Source organism: Leptonychotes weddellii, chromosome 8 (genome assembly GCF_054177405.1).
Source record: "Leptonychotes weddellii isolate Sample4059 chromosome 8, ASM5417740v2, whole genome shotgun sequence".
Classification (NCBI taxonomy): Eukaryota; Metazoa; Chordata; class Mammalia; order Carnivora; family Phocidae; genus Leptonychotes; species Leptonychotes weddellii.
Genome location: NC_138376.1, coordinates 54,053,619 through 54,071,546, shown reverse-complemented (window position 1 = coordinate 54,071,546; position 17,928 = coordinate 54,053,619). Strand labels below are relative to the sequence as shown.

General features: G+C 38.2%; 1 protein-coding gene across 4 annotated transcripts in view; it reads right to left on the bottom strand.

The window, feature by feature from the left end:
* KCNQ5 (potassium voltage-gated channel subfamily Q member 5) overlaps positions 1–17,928 on the bottom strand; it is a 476,049-nt gene that overhangs the window by 64,669 nt on the left and 393,452 nt on the right. For 2 of the 4 annotated variants that reach the window (XM_081828546.1, XM_081828549.1), the window contains exons 8-10: positions 9,079–9,173; positions 5,237–5,263; positions 424–480 (exon numbers count right to left, since the gene is read on the bottom strand). In XM_081828546.1, coding sequence (XP_081684672.1) covers positions 424–480; positions 5,237–5,263; positions 9,079–9,173 — 179 coding nt within the window. The remainder of the gene's footprint in view (positions 1–423; positions 481–5,236; positions 5,264–9,078; positions 9,174–17,928) is intronic. The other 2 variants (XM_081828547.1, XM_081828548.1) reach the window with 2 other exon arrangements.

The window sequence follows — 17,928 nt, the reverse complement described above, 5'->3', positions numbered from 1 at the left end:
ACTGTGTGGCATTATTGTAACCCCACAGTAATCCTCTTGGACTTAGAATGCTGTAGTCCTTGTTATACTTAATTAGGGTTTTAGCCCTTCATAGGATAAGCATTCTACAAATTCTCGCCTCAGGCACAATATGGCGACTGAGCCGTTAACAATCCAGTGCGTGCAGCAGCTCAGCAGCTGTCCCACCACAAGGAGGCGCCAGGGCTGTGCGGGACCCTGCGTATTTGGCCCTGGCGTAGAGTATCAAAGCAGGCAACAGGCAACAAGGAAAATTACAAGCGGGTTGAAAACCTCATTCAAGAAGTCCTTAGGAAGAGTGAGTCTCTGAGCAGGGCTCAGGTAGGATGGCGGTGGAACCTGGTCATGCACCTGAGGTTAGTTGGCATTCTCAAATTTCATGTCAATAGCCGGGATGCTGGGTACCTCTGCTTCCGTGAGGTGTACGTTCTGAAGAGCTTCTGCTTATTACTACAGAACTTACTAGGAGTGAGGGAAATAGAGCAGCACATTACTAAGCATTTCACCACCACGAAAGTGCTTAGGGATTTCTTTTTCTTTTTAGAACAACAAAGCCATTTGGCTTTATTGTTTTTCAGATATAATATACATACTATTTAAGCAGTAAGTACTAACTACGTAGTTTAATTGTGCTGCTTGGAATATAATCAGTGCTCTTAATGGTGAGGTTGAAACGACTGGATGTGAAACACGCATTACAAATGATGGTAGCCTGTGTGTTAGCATCGGATTCATATGAAAATAAGAACATAAATATTTTAAAATACAGCAACCCTTGTAATAAACAGCAATGCAACACAGTATAAACGAGGAACAAAATATTTCAGAACCTTAAATATTTATAGGAATCAATGAAGTTGATAACATTAATTGCTTTGAAATATTAAAAAAGGTTCTTGATTTGTATACAATACCTGCAGTTATAGTTAATATCAATAATTGTCAGGATACATGCTCCAAAATTCAGAAGAAAAGATTCTAGGTCACTAGCTTGTTAAAAAAAGAGTTTCTTGTTGTAAGTCTTTTGATATGTTTTTAAAAGACTAAATCCTTTCCCTCTATCAATAAATGTGAACAGAAGGAGAAACCATTTTCAAAAGATTGTTTTTGAAACAATCTAACATTTTGCCCATAAGGACGCAAGTTGATTATGCTAGGGGGGAAAAAAAAAGTCTAGCCTTACTTAGTTTAACAACACATGCAGATCATTCATTGCACACAGAAGAAAGAAAATGTAAACAATGGAAAACAAACGCCCAAGAAATACAAGAATGCACAGTCTTTTTCTAGCGTTCTCTCCTAAGAAACACACATCTCAGAACCTAATAAAGCCAACCACGTAGGAGCAATTTGGACAAAGCGCTCAGTGGATCACAGCAGAAGATGATAACGTAATAAAAGAATATCATTTATGCTTTAACTTTGAAGACATGCATCTTTGTAACAGTCTCACAAGAACCTGTTAAAGCAACTTTAGATAGTCTAATAAGAAGTCTGACAGGGTTCTATTTAAAGCCTATAGACTGTGATCAAGGCAGCTTAACTATGAAGCACGCACATAGCCAACAATTGTTGATTAAGGAGACAGGGTAGGCAGAAGTAGCAAGATTTATAGATAATTCCCAAACTTCCGTTGGCATGACCTATTCTAGTAGCAATAAAAACCTAATAGGAAGAAGAGCCTTTTTGTGGCAGGGTGTACCAGATGGTTAACTGACCCCCTTATCAAGGAGGAAGGGAGGAGGACATAAAATCTCAAGGTGAGAATCCTGGCTTAATTTGGTTAGATGGGTTTATAGGTAAATTCTATTTTCTGAAAGTGACAATTAGTACCAAAACAGAGAAAAACTACCCAGTTTAAAAAAATGAGTTAGAAAAATTACTTAATGGGATGATTAATTATAATAAAATCAATAAACATATTCACCACATATGGGATTAGAACTGTTTTAATGGGAAGACAGAGGAAAACAAATGAATGTTTAAATGGTGCTGAAGAAGTTGCATTTATGGTCTAAGTAGAGGAAAAACAGAGCAGGCTCAATTGAGACTAATAGTAATTTGTACCTGACCCCGTACCAAAGACATTATTTTAATGTCTCAAAGAGACACTGTTTCAACTGTTGTTCAGTTGAGAGCCTCTTGAGACTGATGGTTTGTATATTTAAAGAAAAATTTTGGACCTGTTGCAAACAATGCAAACGCATCACAGAAGTGGATGTCTTTCCCTAGCCCAAATTTGTTTAAACATACCCTAACCTCAGTGTAGAAAGACAAAAATCTCTCTAACCAGAATATTCCAAAGCAGGGAACCTCATTAGCTATGGGGGTATACGAATGTGTGTGATGTTTCACTACATTCTGCAGCGAGCAAAGCCTCTCCGTGTCTGGCCCGGTCATTCAGAGGGAGACCGGGCCAGATGCACCAAGAGAGAGTTACTGGCTACTGTACTAAACCCATCCATGCTTGAATTACTCCCAGTTCTTAACACAATGAAAAGCCAGGAGGAAAGATTTAGGAGACTTCAGGCTCTGAGATATCTGGAAGATCACAGAGTTGGCTGAAGTTTCTCTCTTCTGCTTATCTGAATCACCATCAGTAACCCAATGGCCCCAAACACAGTAAAGGGCTTTGCATTTGGCTGGTGTTAATCAATCCATTTGAAATTGGGTCAAGGATTATTCAGCAATAGTCTGGAGCCAAATCTGCTCTCTTCTAAGAAACCATACGCATTATAAATGCATTTTCCTTTGTGCACATTTTGCTTGAGTAAGGGCAAATTTGTTTTTCTTAAGATGGTACTGTTGCTATTGTTAATACAATAGTCTTTTTGCATTCATTCTGCAGTATTATAAATTCCATTGCCCATGGAACACAACAAAGTGAAAGCTAAAGTGATGTTTTAAAATGGGAGCTTCAGCTTGTTTCCTTCAGATTATTGAAATGTTTTTACTTTTTCATTGTCTCTCTCTTTGTATATTTCCTCTTTCCCATTTTTGTTGGTGTTTTCTCTTTCTACGTGAACTACTGGAGGTCAGGGACATTTTATTACTCTAAGAATTGTTTATTGAGCACATTCTCTGTCATAGCTTTGCACAGGGTGATGTGATACATAATTGGGGGACAGAAGACCTAAGTGTATGAAGTATGAAACATCAAGGAAGGCATGTATGCTAAATAAATGGTAATATAGGACATGTTTCATGGTGGTTTTGCCAAATGTCCAGTGACCATAGAGAAGTAAGAAATCTGTGTGTAACATACCTCGGTGTTTCTGTATATGTTCAAAACTACAGGTGAGTCATTTTTGACACCCTTCTTCACAAGCATGTAGAATAAATTTTGACATTTTAGGTACATGTGAACATCATGAAATTAAAAAAAAATTGGTCAGTAGTCTTTTTGAATCGTGACAGCTGATTGGGAGGTTCATTTCTGGAGTGAAGAACAAAAAAGCTCCATAGTTACACTGTAATTCTGTCTTTGCTTCCTGCCTTGGTAACATTTGGAAAAAGTGCAATATCGTGTGAGCCCTTACTCAGGACTGCCATTCCACGTCACACTTTTGTGAGCACCTCCACATGATTCACAGACTTCCCCTCTAGGTGTCAATAGCTCTGTTTTGGAGGATGAAACCAAGACAGGTGACCTATGGAGTTTGTGCCAAAGATAGTCTCTGCCTTTAGGATTTGGAGACAGATTACCCTTTGACATAATTTGTAAATGGATAGCTCCTGAAACAAGGAGAGCTTTTCAAATATCACCAAATAGACTAAATGGCTTATAATGGCTATGATTTATTTTGTGTAACTCTTTTCAAGTAAAATTGCCACAACAGAAGGATGGTGGGGTTTGCTGGGAGTCTAGACAAAAGAGGACTAAATGGTCAGAATTGGTGAGACTGCCTGTTCTAGAGTCTATGCAAAGAATGTTCTGAGTCTAATCACCAGAACCTCTCTTTGGGCAGAAATATCTCTAAAGTAGAGAAGACCAAATCTTCAGGCTACTAAAACTTTCTGGAAATATTACCCAGGAATATCTAATGACCTTGGCCCTAACTCTTTGACTACCAAGTAAGAGAAGAATCTTTAATGCCATCCCTGTGTAGGCTTACCTTCCTCAAAGGAGTGTTGTGCATCCTGCCACATCTATCTCTCATCATGGATGCATTTGTGTTCTGGCTCGTGAATCTTTTTAAGTGTTAATATAATGCAGAAACGGATGACCCAGAACCTCATCATCCCAAGTGAACTTTCAAAACTAGTTTCAGTACTGTATAAGTATATTATAATTAGTGTCATTAGTATGACAGTACAGAACTAAAGGAACAATCCCTGGGCTCCCATTGGTCCCCACCCAGGGGCCCACTCTGCAGGTGGAATGCCTGTTGTTTCCTCATTACTGAAACAAGTAGCAATGCTAGGACAACAATTTTTCTTCTTCCCTTCCAGGCACCTGGGATTCTCCTGCTGGTTCTGCCTCTCTACTCCTCACTCCAACGGTGTTGAGATCCACCTGGCTCTGTCCTTCGGGGCTTTGCTCCCAAATCCAGACTCTTTCTGGCACTCACTAACACAGAATAAAATGTTCTCTTTCACCTCCCATTCCTCCTAGGTCTAACTCTCTGCTCTTTAATCTGATAAAGCATTTCCTTGAAAGGCATGAAAGAATGGCCATAAATTATTTGGTGAAATTTCTTCTTCCTGAAGAATGGGGCGGTGGTAGCGGGGGGAGGCTCTTCTTCTGAATCATGTTACTCAAGTAAACCAATGCTTAATGAGCTGGAGATGTCACAGAGAGATTGTTTTTACCTTCTGTACACAGTGTTCCTTTTGCCCAAAAAACCCATTTTCTTACTCTAAAAGGACCCTGATGAAGGGGAATATATCTTACATTGCTTCCCAGAATTTGAATACTTCGGTAAGACTTCCATCTGAGAAAATGGTACCAAGGAATAACCAAAGGCCATAATTATTATTTTTCCCCAAGGATGTTCCATGCCCTGCCGATTATAAAAAGCAGTGAGTTAGGGAGACACTGATGCTTCCAAGGGGGAAAAAAATCAATGAAGCAGCAACCTTTGCAGGCAATCTTGTGAAAGGTCACTTTTAATCATCTTGTATTTCTTGATCAATTTTACTCACATGAGATACATTTCAAATATCGGTTAGGTATCAGATTTATAAACAAACATGGAGCAGAAGAGAAATCACAAACCTGCTGGATGTTTCCCCTTGTTCTTTCCTTCAGGTGCGTGCAGGCAGAAGAGAAATGATGACAAACTGGTGAATACATTTATAGCACTTGATAATGGAGGATGGGGAATAAAGTACCCTAAGTAATTCTTTTTAAGCAAGATCCACAGAAGCAGTATTCCTTGTAAGAACTGTACCCAACTTTTCAACATACATTCTTTGTGGCACGACCTGAACTGGCATGTTTACTTAGCAAGACCAACAGTGCCCACATGTAACCTAAAACTGTAGACTCCACGTTAGCTAAAGTTATCCATGGTTAAGAAAGCGGTTCTGATCTAACTGGCATCAACAAGGACTCTTAGAATGGTGCTGGTTACACTGTAGCTTCAATCACTTGTTGAGAAAGATTTTGTTTTCATATTGTATACAGTACGAATTCTCTTGAAGTAAATTAGGTGCATGGGAAATTGATCACAACCGTCCCGGACTAGTGTTGGATGGTATTTTTAACAACCCATTTTAGCGAATTCAGGTCTGTGCAACATGGTGTAGGGTCCCTACTCTTTACAAATGACTGTGTGTCCTTGGGCAAGCACCTCACTTTCTTGTAGGTCTTGATTTTCTTATGAAAAAATTGAAGGCACTGGATTAGAGAATGTCTACATTCTGACTTTTTACATTATCACACGGCATCCTTGGAGCTTGACAATTCCCCACAGCTTCATAAAATATCAGACTCACTCCCTAAAAGAGCACATTTACCTGTGTCATACACTTTGCCCAGCCTTCATTTTCTCTGAGAAGAAAATCGAGAAAAATATGTTCCCTCTGTAAATCCTTCTGTTATTAAAACAAAACTTTGAAATAGCAACTGCTAAGACCTCGAAAGCCTATGTGAGACCAGCCAGACCAGAAAGGAGAGAGTCAGAAACTGTGGGATATATGCCCGGCAGGACTGAGCGGGTATGGCTTGCCCTCTTACCCTACCCTGTCTCCCCTGCACACCTGTCACACCTCTCTTCCATCCTACTCCCTGGAATGAGGTTGAGGAGTCAAAGCATCTCACTGTATCTCTAAAACTCCTGGGAACAAGAGCATGAGTTCATGTTTTTTAATGACAGCGATATCATTGATGATGATGCTATTGATAATATGATCTCTTCCCTGACCACCTCTTTAAAATTGTAATCCCTAATGTCCCACAAATTCCTTCCCTACTTTATACTGTTCTCCTTAGCACTACTCTGTTACATATTTTATTTATTTATTTATTTTCTCTTCCCAATGTCCCTTGAATATACATTCCCTGAAGCCTGAGATTCTAAACTATTTGGTTTTTTTTTTCTTTCACTACTACACTTCTAGTGCCTGGAAATTGCAAAATAATAGGTGCTCAATGAATAGTTATTTAACGAATGCACAAATGAATGAATGAATCATCTCTTCAGACGTTCTTAAACTCTGAATGTTACAGGAAATACACTATATAAATAAAAAGAAGTTTCGGTCTGTTTCTTATTACATCACTCTGCACTCAGTAAGCCAGTTAATTATAAATGAAAAAATATCCCCCTAAGTCATTGTAAATTATTCTCTTCACAGATCTACAAACTTGATTAAAGCAGGTTTGCTTTCTAAAGTAAAGGTTCTGAACTTGGCTTCAGGGAGTCTGTGAATACACTAAAATTGTAGGCAAAATTCTGATTTTTTTTTGCATTGAATATTTTTTTTGGTGGGAAAGAGTCCATAATTATTATCATGTTCTCCATGGTTTAACAAAAATAACAACAATAATAAAGATTAAGAACCACACAATTTGGAACAATAACATGTCGCTGGAGGGAGAGATGTTAGGATATTCAGGTTCCCTGAACTTTGCCAGGGACGGCTGTGTCATTCAGGACAAGTACCTGTTATTCAGTAAATGGGGCTGAGACTCAGAGGTAAATGAGGGGTACAGGGAAAGGACAACCAGAGTGTAACAGCATGGATATAGGTGCTTGCATAAATTCTCCTTTCCCTTCCCTCCCCTCCCCCCATTTAAAATGGAAAATTTCAGAGGAAGAAAGAGAAATGATGTAAAATCATAGTTTATGCACTGGGAGAATTTGACTTATTATTCAATAATTTTTTCCAGGCTTCAGAATGACTTTAATCCAAAAACTTCGGGAAGTGGAAAACCAAATTAACACATGATAATAGATCACTCTCTTCTGTCACTTGAGAACCTTCTTTTGTTTCTTCCACTAGTCTTCCTCTTACATATATACCTAGAAACCTTCCGGAGTACAAGAAACGCAATTTCTATACAATTCCCATTTCTGACTCAATACCTCTAAGGAATAGATGTTTTGTTTTTATTACCACAACTTTGAAAGAGTCTCATACTCAATAAAGGAAAGTCAACTCAATTTTAAGATTTACATGAAAAGAGACTTCTCATGCATGCATTCATTCGACAGCGCATCCATGCTTCTTTCCTTGCTAAGGTTCCATCCCTTCTGAAGACCTGGGGCTCTAGGAATATCTCTATCACAGGTTTTGATCCCAGCTTTTAGGAGACATGTCTTATCAGAGCTGAGAAGATATCTTGCTCACCTTTCGTCCTTCACTTTGTGGATGGAGCCCGGGGAGGATCAGGGAAGCAACATAACAGACCCTGACAGTTAGTTACAGATGTACGGCTTCCTAACAGCGTGTGTTCTGAAGCAGCACAAACCTCCTCTGAGACTGAAATTCCAGGCAGTAAGTCATGAAGGGTTCCCCAGTTGATTGCTCTTCCACAGCAAGTAAGAAAGAGGTTTCTCTGATTGAATCACAGTACTTGGATGCCTTGAATCCCATGAAGCCACTGGGATTAAGGTTTTGTTGGACTATGAAGGGGAACAGCAGGTGCTCTAAAGTACTAAGTAAATAAGCACTTTGGTAACTTTTGAACAACCTGAGGAACTGACTATTGCAATCAAGCTGGGTGACACACAGAAAGCCTTTCCCTTGGCTTACGTGCTTTGGTTGTTTCAACGAGGACTTCTTTAATGAAGATGGTGATTTTGATTAAGTATATTCGGATAGTTGAACTGGAGTCCAAGACTCCAGGACTAAGGATTTTTTTTAAATTAAAGATCATTGTGGTAACCATCAGGGCTGTTCATGTTCTGGTTCTCTTCTCTTTCCAGGCACATGGGAGGACTGCACTTTCCCATCCCCTTTGAGTTGAGGCCTGGCCAGGTGATTTGTTTGGGCCAATGAAATGTGAATAGAAGCCATATTACTTTCCAATTTTGAATGCTAATTTCAAATTTTAATCTGATTGGTCCCATTGCTTCACTGTATGCAGTAATCCTATTAGGACTCCAGCTCTTCTTTTGCTACTGACACTAGCTTGATCAGCAAGTGAAAGCTCCAGGACCATCCTCTAAGATGATCCAGATGAGAAATGACTTTGAGGGACTTTATGCAAAGATACATTGCTCTCAAAGTGCTCCCTGCTTGGGGTCAGGTGATGGACCGAGTTTAAACCATCATTGTTTTTCAAGAACCATGGTGGTTACTTTTAGAATTTCAGTGGGCTTTATGAAATGATTTATTAGAAAATAAGCATGAAATAGTAGCAATAAATCTCTACACAAGTTTGAATTCCTTTAATCTTTAAGCTTAGTCTGTGAATGGTGAGGAACGATACTGAGTCCATTTAGTTTTGTGTCTGAGTTGCTACTGAACAGGTTTGAATCTCTCGAAGGGCAACAGAGAATAAGACAAGCCAAATACCAACACCTGTATGTGTGTGTGTGTGTGTGTGTGGTTTGCTTCGGGACCGTGAGGAGGCTTGACGGGAGCACCAGCTGTCACAGTGATACCTACTTGGTAGGGCTGCAGGTGTGCAAGGCCTTCAAGTGTGGCTTCCAGGTTGCAATGGAAACGGATTTCTCATCAGCTGCGTAACTACGCCAAACGCACTGCAGGTGGCATATGTGGGGACATAAAAAAGAAAAACAAAAGAGAGGAGAAAATAGGATAAAATGAAAAGGGAGATTATTAAGTTAATATATATTACGAATCTTTTCCTTGTCATCCTTGGCCCCGATTAAGTGCCCAGAGGGTGAAGAAGGCGACTTTGGCATTTTCAGCCTGCTGTTAAGCACATTCTGCCACATCAGTGGAATTGGTTTTCAAAACAACTCACACCGGACAATAAAAGTACCAAAAAGTATAACATAAAGCAATCTGTGAATTGGCTAGGAAAAGAGAGGACATTATCCGAGGTAAACTATCTGAGCAAGAGCATGCATTCCGGGAACCCACTGCACATCTGTAGTCACTATTTGATAAGATAGTGGCAAAGGACTACTGACAACCCACAATGCAACTAGTAAACTAACAGTAAACCAGCTAGTAAACTAACGAAAGGGTCATTAATGAACATGAATTAGTGTAATTCCCTGACAGTGGACTGTGTAATACTGCTAATGCTAAAAATGGGGACAGTGATAACAAAAAGCAGGGCTAAAACAAGACAGGGAAAATGTACTCTCTAGGACTATAATTGGAAAGTTAAAAATTTAATGTCATGGTCTAAGAATATGTTAGGGCTTTTTGATATAACACATAAACTCTCTCTACTTTATATAATTACAACTGACATATATAATACAATGTATCTTCACGTAGTCCTTACACTGGAAGGGTGGATTCAGACTCTTATTTTGTAGAAGAGAAAAATGAAGGCTCAGATAAATTAAGAGGTTTACACAAGGTTGGTAGAGTTGAGACATTATCTCAGACTGCCTGGTTCTTGGTCTTAGAATCCCTCTGTTGTCCTTTGCTTACTACCTGATGGCTATTGCTGGAAAAGCTTCCCTCCAAACTGTCCATCTGAGAGATTGCCCGAACTTACTTTCTATATAGATGTTAGTGAATTTTTTTCCTTTGTAATAAGTCTGCAAACATTTCTAATGACCAAGTGTTTACTCCAATATCCCGAGAGAAAATTTTTTTACTATAATTAATAAATCAAAGCATTCTACTTTATGTGGCAGATTCATTTAAACGGGTCATTCATGATTTTGAAACTTATAATGAAAAAAACAGTGATCTAATAATAGGCCTTTTCTTGAGAATATCATTAAATAAAAACGCCCTGAACAAAAAGAGTTAAAAGTTGACCCAACAACTTTGGGAAACTGTTTGGCAGTATCTATTAAAGCTGAATATATATACATGCCCTATGATACTGCTACACATTCCTACAGACACACTCAATAGACGTGTTTATATATATTCATCAAAAGATATGGAGTATCATGTTCAAAACTGTAGTGCTCTTAATAAACTGAAGCTGGAAATGCTCAAAAACCTACCAACAGAAGAACAAATAGGTAAGGTGTGGTACATTAACATAGTGGAATAGTCCACAGTAATAGCACACTAGAACTATGCTCAGTGATGGATGAACTTTATATGAATCACGCTGAGTGAAAGAGACGAGACACAAAAGAGGACATGCTGTGTGATTCCATTTTATTTATGCTGTTTGAAGACAGCACAGTGGTTACCCTTGGGGGACAGTGATTGAGAAAGGATACATAGAAGGTACTGGTCATGTTCTGTTTCTTTATCTGGGTGCTGGTTACACAGGAGTGCTCAGTTCTCTTTGGGTATGTGCTCTATTCTGTATGCATATTACACTTCAGTAAAATGTTCAAGAAGTGATATAAAAAACTAGGAAAATATATAGTAAGACCTGAGGGTATTTAAAAAAAATATTATTAAGGAAGGTTTAAATAATTGAAGCAGGGTTCCTTGCCTGGACCTTTGCTTACATGGCCCATTGTTGATTTATCCTACAATCTGTGAAAACTTATGCTAAGCATCTTGGCATCTTAAAGAGAGTCAAACAATTATCACATCATCTTGAAATGTTAGTTTTTGCAAATAATGTTTAAATGCAGTTTACAGAATGACCTAGAGTAATCAATGAAAACACATGGGTTTCTTTTTATTTATTTATTTATTTATTTATTTATTTATTTATTTATTTGAGACAGAGAGAATGAGAGACAGAGAGCATGAGAGGGAGGAGAGTCAGAGGGAGAAGCAGACTCCCCGCTGAGCAGGGAGCCCGATGCGGGACTCGATCCAGGGACTCCAGGATCATGACCCGAGCCGAAGGCAGTCGCCCAACCGACTGAGCCACCCAGGCGCCCAAAACACATGGGTTTCTTATTGCAGTTTCTTGTATAGTGAGGCCCAGGGAACCTCCAATGCTCTGACAGCACAGATGGCTACTTTAATTAAACAATTTTCATAGAAGGCGTCATATAGATGTGAACTCCGATGCTTTGAAAGCAAGACCTGTGTAGAACTAGAAGCACCCAGCAAGCCTGTGCATTATTAGATACCAGTGAAAAAAATCCCAAACCACACAACAAAAAATGGGACCAAGACATTACCCGCCCATGTTACAAAGAACTAGGGATGAACGAGGCCTCTTTTAGAAAATTGAAGATTTTCTTAAAAATGAGACCTGATTTCTTGCTCTTTTTCTATTAAGTTGATCTCAGGAGCTAAGCTCTTATGCCCTTCATTACTCTTCTCCTAAAAATGTCTTGGAAATGGGAGATACAGTAGGAGCAGTGGCATCTGAATCGGAGCGGATGTTAGTTAACAGTAAAGATGGAAATGGAAGGTGTAACTTCATTAGTCTTACAATCTTTTTTTTTAAAGATTTTATTTATTTATTTGACAGATTGATAGCGAGAGCAGGAACACAAGCAGGGGGAGTGGGAGAGGGAGAAGCGGGCTTCCCGCGGAGCAGGGAGCCCAATGCAGGACTCGATCCCAGGACCCCGGGATCATGACCTGAGCCGAAGGCAGACGCTTAACGACTGAGCCACCCAGGCGCCCTAGTCTTACAATCTTAACAACTTTGTCCCATCCTTAGCTTGCTCACTCAACTAACTGCTTCAAGTACCTGAACCTCAAGGCCACGACCATATGATCAAGTAGCTGATCTTCCTACATTTAAAGCCAAAATCACATAGTGGTTGGCAAGAGAAAAATAATGCCCCAGAGGGATTTAATTGACATAGCTGACATAGCAAACGTACTCCAAAGGATAGGGCACCAAGAAACAAAATGAAAGCCAAATTTACTATTTATCAGGTGACCCTGGTGCTCTAGGCAGCCAAACAAATTCAAATTTTGGTCTATAATTATAAGTACGATACCAGTATAATTAAGTCTTTAAAGGGAGTATTTAGTTTGTATTGTCTAGAGTATTACAGCTACGGCACATTTGACCCTTTCTGGAAATTTTAGTTTCAGGTCACCTTCCAAAGTATAATTAACATGGAACTGATTATTTTCAAGGTACAGGATTTAAGAAGTTGGAGTACAAAAAGATTTAGGGTGAAAACCAGCAATCCCTTTCCCCACCTTGCTTCTCATTAATTTTTGTTCCTTAGAGGTAAACCCCCTTCACCTCTTACAGCTGTTGCTTCTATTTTTAAGAATTCTTATTTTTAAGGATTGTTCTCGTACTTATGTTTCTTGATATTTCAATTTTAGGCATTACCAATTAGCTTCCAGCCATGAAAAGTAACGGCAGCTCACTCACACATCTTCTTTCTTTCCTTTTATCCAAACAACAACTTTTAGTTCAGTTGCTATTTACCATTTGCACTATTATGACCATGTAACTACTGTTCCTAATTCAGCAATGTGGTGTACCAGGACTACTTTTACTTTCCTATATATAGAGTTTTGTTTTGTCTTAGAGTAATTATTGCCCTATTTCAATTTCTCGGTTTGCTTTTGTGTACCTCTTGCAAATACATTTCCCAACTAACAGAACTCTAAAATTCTACTCATCAAATACACCATGGAATCTGTCAGTTTCATTTTTTATTTCCTTGGAGATCTATTTCCTGGAGCTCTGCAGCTTTCTGCTTCCTCTGCTCTTGAGGGCTGCTTGAGCTTTTGTTCTGGGACTTCTCTTCCTATCATCCTGGGGATTCCCTCGGCTCTTTCTTGGGTGGGATCTCTTCTTTCCTGGATCCCGTGTCTCTTCTTGGTTTATCTTCTTGTTTTAGAAGAATAATTCTATCCAAGTAGCCTTTTTTTTTAAAAAAAAATTCAGCTTTATTTAGGTATAACTGACATAAAACTGTAAGACAAGTGAAGTGTATATCATGGTGATTTGTTAGATGTATATATTACCCCCATGTCTTAATTTTCTTCTTCTTCTTCTTCTTGTCTTTATTTTCTCCTTCTTCGTCTTCTTCTTCTTCTTTTCTTCTTCTTCATGTCTTTATTTTCTTCTTCTTTATCTTTCTCTTCTTCTTCTTCATGTCTTTATTTTCTTCTTCTTCATCTTTATTTTCTTCTTCTTTTTTCTGTGAAAACAGCTAAGCTCTACTCTGTTAGCAGATTTCAATGGTATAATACAGTGTTATCAACTATAGTCCCTATGTTGTACATTAGATCCTCAGACCTTATTCATCTTATAGCTGAAAGTTTTTACCTTTTACTCTATTTACCCAACACTCCAGCTCCTGGCAACCACTTTTTACTCTGTTTCTAGGAGTTTGACTTTAAAAAAGTTTAGATGCCATATATAAGTGAGACCATGCAGTATTTGTCTCCTTCTGTCTGGCTGTTTCACTTAGACTAATGCCTTCAAAGTCCATCCATGTTGTCACCAATTGAGGAATTTTCATGCTTCTCATGGTTGAAATAATGTTCCTTTGTATACATATACCACTATGGAAAACAGGATGGCAGTTCCTCAAAAAATAAGAAGTAGAACTACCATTATGATCCAGCAACCCCACTTCTGGGCTTATAGTCAAAGGAAATGAAAACTGGATATCAAAGAGCTATCTGCACTCCTGTGTTCACTGCCACATTATCCATAACACCCCAAATGTGGAAATAATCTAAGTGTCCTATTAATGGATGAATGGACAGAGAAGATGTGATATGAAAGCTAATGCCATCTTAATTCTTTACCCTTTGGATACATCCTGCCCAGAAGGCATGTAAGGTCCTTTTTGCAAGTGTCCTTTTGTTTGCAGTTCTGGACACTTGGTAGGCCCAGGGTGGACCCTGAGTGACCACTCAGTTCTGGAGAATCATAATATAAAATTTCTTTGCTAAAATCCTCCCTTAATTTCCCTGTACTCTTTTTGAGGTATTAGTTGGATATTTGATCTCCTGGTAGCATCATCCAACTTTCCTTCTTTTTTTTTTTTTTTTTTTGGTCTTATTTTCTATCTCTGTCTTTTTCTTCTAATTTCTGGGAGGTTTTCACAGCTTTAGCTCTGTTCCATTTTCTTTTCTTTTCTTTTTTTTCTGCCATCATGTTTCACACATCTAGGAAACTTTTTCTCAGGCTGTTCTTATTTATGAATAAAGCACTAAAAAAGATTATATAAGCTCTGTATAAGGCTTGAGCACATTGACTGGTGGCCTTACTTCAGGGTAACTGGGTGAAGACTCAGGTGGAAGCCGAAGTCTCAATATATAATTATTTTTTCTTTTGGGCCGCATAGTTTCCCCATAGCAGTATCTTCTAATCTCTTCCCTTCAGGAGAATAAGCCTGTTGGTCAGCATCCCCTTCACAAACTTTCACTTATTTCCCCTGTTTCTGTTTCCAGCAAGCATCTTGGCTCCACCCTGAGCTGGTCCAATCTTTCTCAAAATAAACCCCCTAACGTGGCATTTTTGAAGTATCCTTTAAAAAAGTTTAGATGCCATATATAAGTGAGACCATGCAGTATTTGTCTCCTTCTGTCTGGCTATTTCACTTAGACTAATGCCTTCAAAGTCCATCCATGTTGTCACCAATTGAGGAATTTTCATGCTTCTCATGGTTGAAATAATGTTCAAGACTTCAGAGATCCATAAATGAGGATGCAACTGCTACTATTTGAAAGGAGTAATGCATTATGATTCAGACCCCAGGGAATGAGTCCTAGCTCTTCCTAGGCTTGGCCTGGAGATCAAGTGACATCATGTATTAGAAACACCCTGCAAACTGAAAAATACTTTGCACGTCTTGGGCATTATTAATAAAAGTTGTGACATTTGGGCAGGTATTCAAGCTATTTTCTTTTCCCAGACTGCCCCACTTGAAATGAAAAGTTAATTTAAACAAATCATGCAAAGATATTGACACAGCTAAATTTGCTGAAAGCTGCTGGGGTTTTCAACTTTTTTCTAAAACCCAGAAAGGCTGGTTAATTTAATTGTCTCACCAACCAAATGACAAAGCAATTTGGGCCTCTCAGTGCCTTTTTATTTTTTTTATTTATGTTAATTTTTAATTGAAGTATAATTGACATATAACATTAGTTGCAGGTGTACAGCATAATGATTTGATATTTGTATATTATGTGAAATGATCACCATAATTATTCCAGTCTCCTTCAGTGCCCTTTGAGAAAGACAGTGGCTCTGGCTTAAAACAAATGACATTACTCTTGGTCTTGATGCTTTGTGTGTTCAGCAAATCAAGGCAGGTTTATTGGGTGAGAAAATAAATGGATCAGCAAGTGAGGATTGCTTTTCAATCTACTGCATCCTTAAAAATAAATTTCTGCAATATATAATCAAAGCTTAAAGCTCTGAATTCCGGCTAAGGATTACAGCAAGTAAGAACAACGAAAACATTTAATAATTATATTATTATTCCTATGTCTAGTAAAAAATCAATTGCATTTGGATGGGGGGAGAACAGTTGCCTTTTAAATTTGTCGATTCTACTTTGATTAATGAAATTGTGATTAGATTTTAAAGGTATTCTTGAGCATTTTAAGCCTTTCATTTTATACTATTTTTTGTTCAGCATAACACATAAGCTGGAGTTTTAAGTAAAAGAAAATTAATGATTTCACAAATATTACCTACGTCTGCATGAGTTTAATTATTATTTTTTATTGAAGCATTGTTGACACACACTGTTACATTAGTTTCAGGTGTACAGCATAGTGATTTGACAATTCTATATGTTACTGTTGTGCTCACCACAAGTGCAGCTTCCATCTGTCACCATATAATGCTATTACAATACCATTGACTATATTCCCCATGCTGTACCTTTCATCCCCATGACTTATTCATTCCATAACTGGAAGCCTGTACCTCTCACTCCCCTTCACCCATTTTACCCAGTTTCTTATGCCCCTCCCCTACGGCAATCATCAGTTTGTTCTCTTATGGGTCTGTTCCTGTTTTTTGTTTATTTGTTTTATTTTTTAGATTCTACATATAAGTGAAATCATATGGTATTGTCTTTGTCTGACTTATTTCACTTAGCATAATACCTTCTAGGTCCATCCTTGTTGTCACAAACAGCAAGATCTCCCTCTTTTTTTTATGGGTGAGTAATATTCCATTGTATAAGTATACCACATATTCTTCATCCATTCATCTATTGATGGACACTTGGGTTGCTTTCATATCTTGGCTATTGTAAATAATGCTGCAGTAAACATAGGGATGCATATATCTTTTCAAATTAGTGTTTTTATTTTCTTTGGGTAAATACCCAGTAGTGGAATTACTGGATCACATGTTATTCCCATTTTTAAATTTTTGAGGAAACTCCATACTGTCTTCCACAATGGCTGCACCACTTTACATGCCCATCAACAGTGCACAAGGGTTCCTTTTTCTCCACATTCTCGCCAACACTTGTTATTTCTTGTCTTTTTGATTTTAGCCATCCTGACAGGTGTGAGGGGATATCTCATCGTGGTTTTGGTTTGCATTCCAATGATGATGAGTGATGTTGAGCATCTTTTCATGTGTCTGTTGGCCATCTGTGTGTCTTCTTTGGAAAACCGTCTATTCAGGTCCTCTGCTGATTTTTAAAGAGGACTGTTTGGTTTTTTTTTGGTGTTGAGTTGTGTAAGTTCTTTATATATTTTGGATATTACGTCCTTATTGGATATATCATTTGTAAATATCTTCTCTCATTCTAAGTACGCTGCTTTTTCATTTTGTTGATGGTTTCCTTTGCTGTGTAAAAGCTTCTTACTTGCACAAGTTTAATTATTGATCACAGTATATGTTACATAATCCAGTTCCATAAAATGAAATTCTAGATCTCTAAGCACAACAGTTTGGTCAGCCTCTCACTCTTTATGGGTTACCTGAAAGGAAGGCCTTGTCTGGCTTGAGCTGTGGACTTATAAATACCTCTGCTCCAGTGATTTGCTACAAGAGTTGCAGTTTGTTTTCAAGTTCAATTGGAAATTGTTTTTGCACAATTTAGTGGTTGATAAGTTAGATCAGGGAAGTTCCTCCAATATTCTGTATATCCGTCTTGTACAATATGGTAGCCAGTATCCACCACATTGCTACTGACCTCTTGAGATATGGCTAGTGCCATTGAGGAATTGAATTTATAAGCTTAAATAGCCACATGTAGCTATTGGCAACTGTACTGGGCAGCAGAATTCCATATCATCACAAGGGATATGTGCATGAGAAATGCCTCAAAGGGCTCACTTTCTAAAAGAACAGTTGATATTCTAAAATTTTTTTTTATATAGAGCCCCCTTTTAATATCCAGAAGTATCAAGGATCTGTACCTAAAAGTGGTTATATTTTGAGTATGTGTTGATTGAGAAAATATAAACAGAAAAGCTAAGAAATAATTTAGTAAGGATTTTAAATACATTTGAACTTTATTTGTGATAACAATA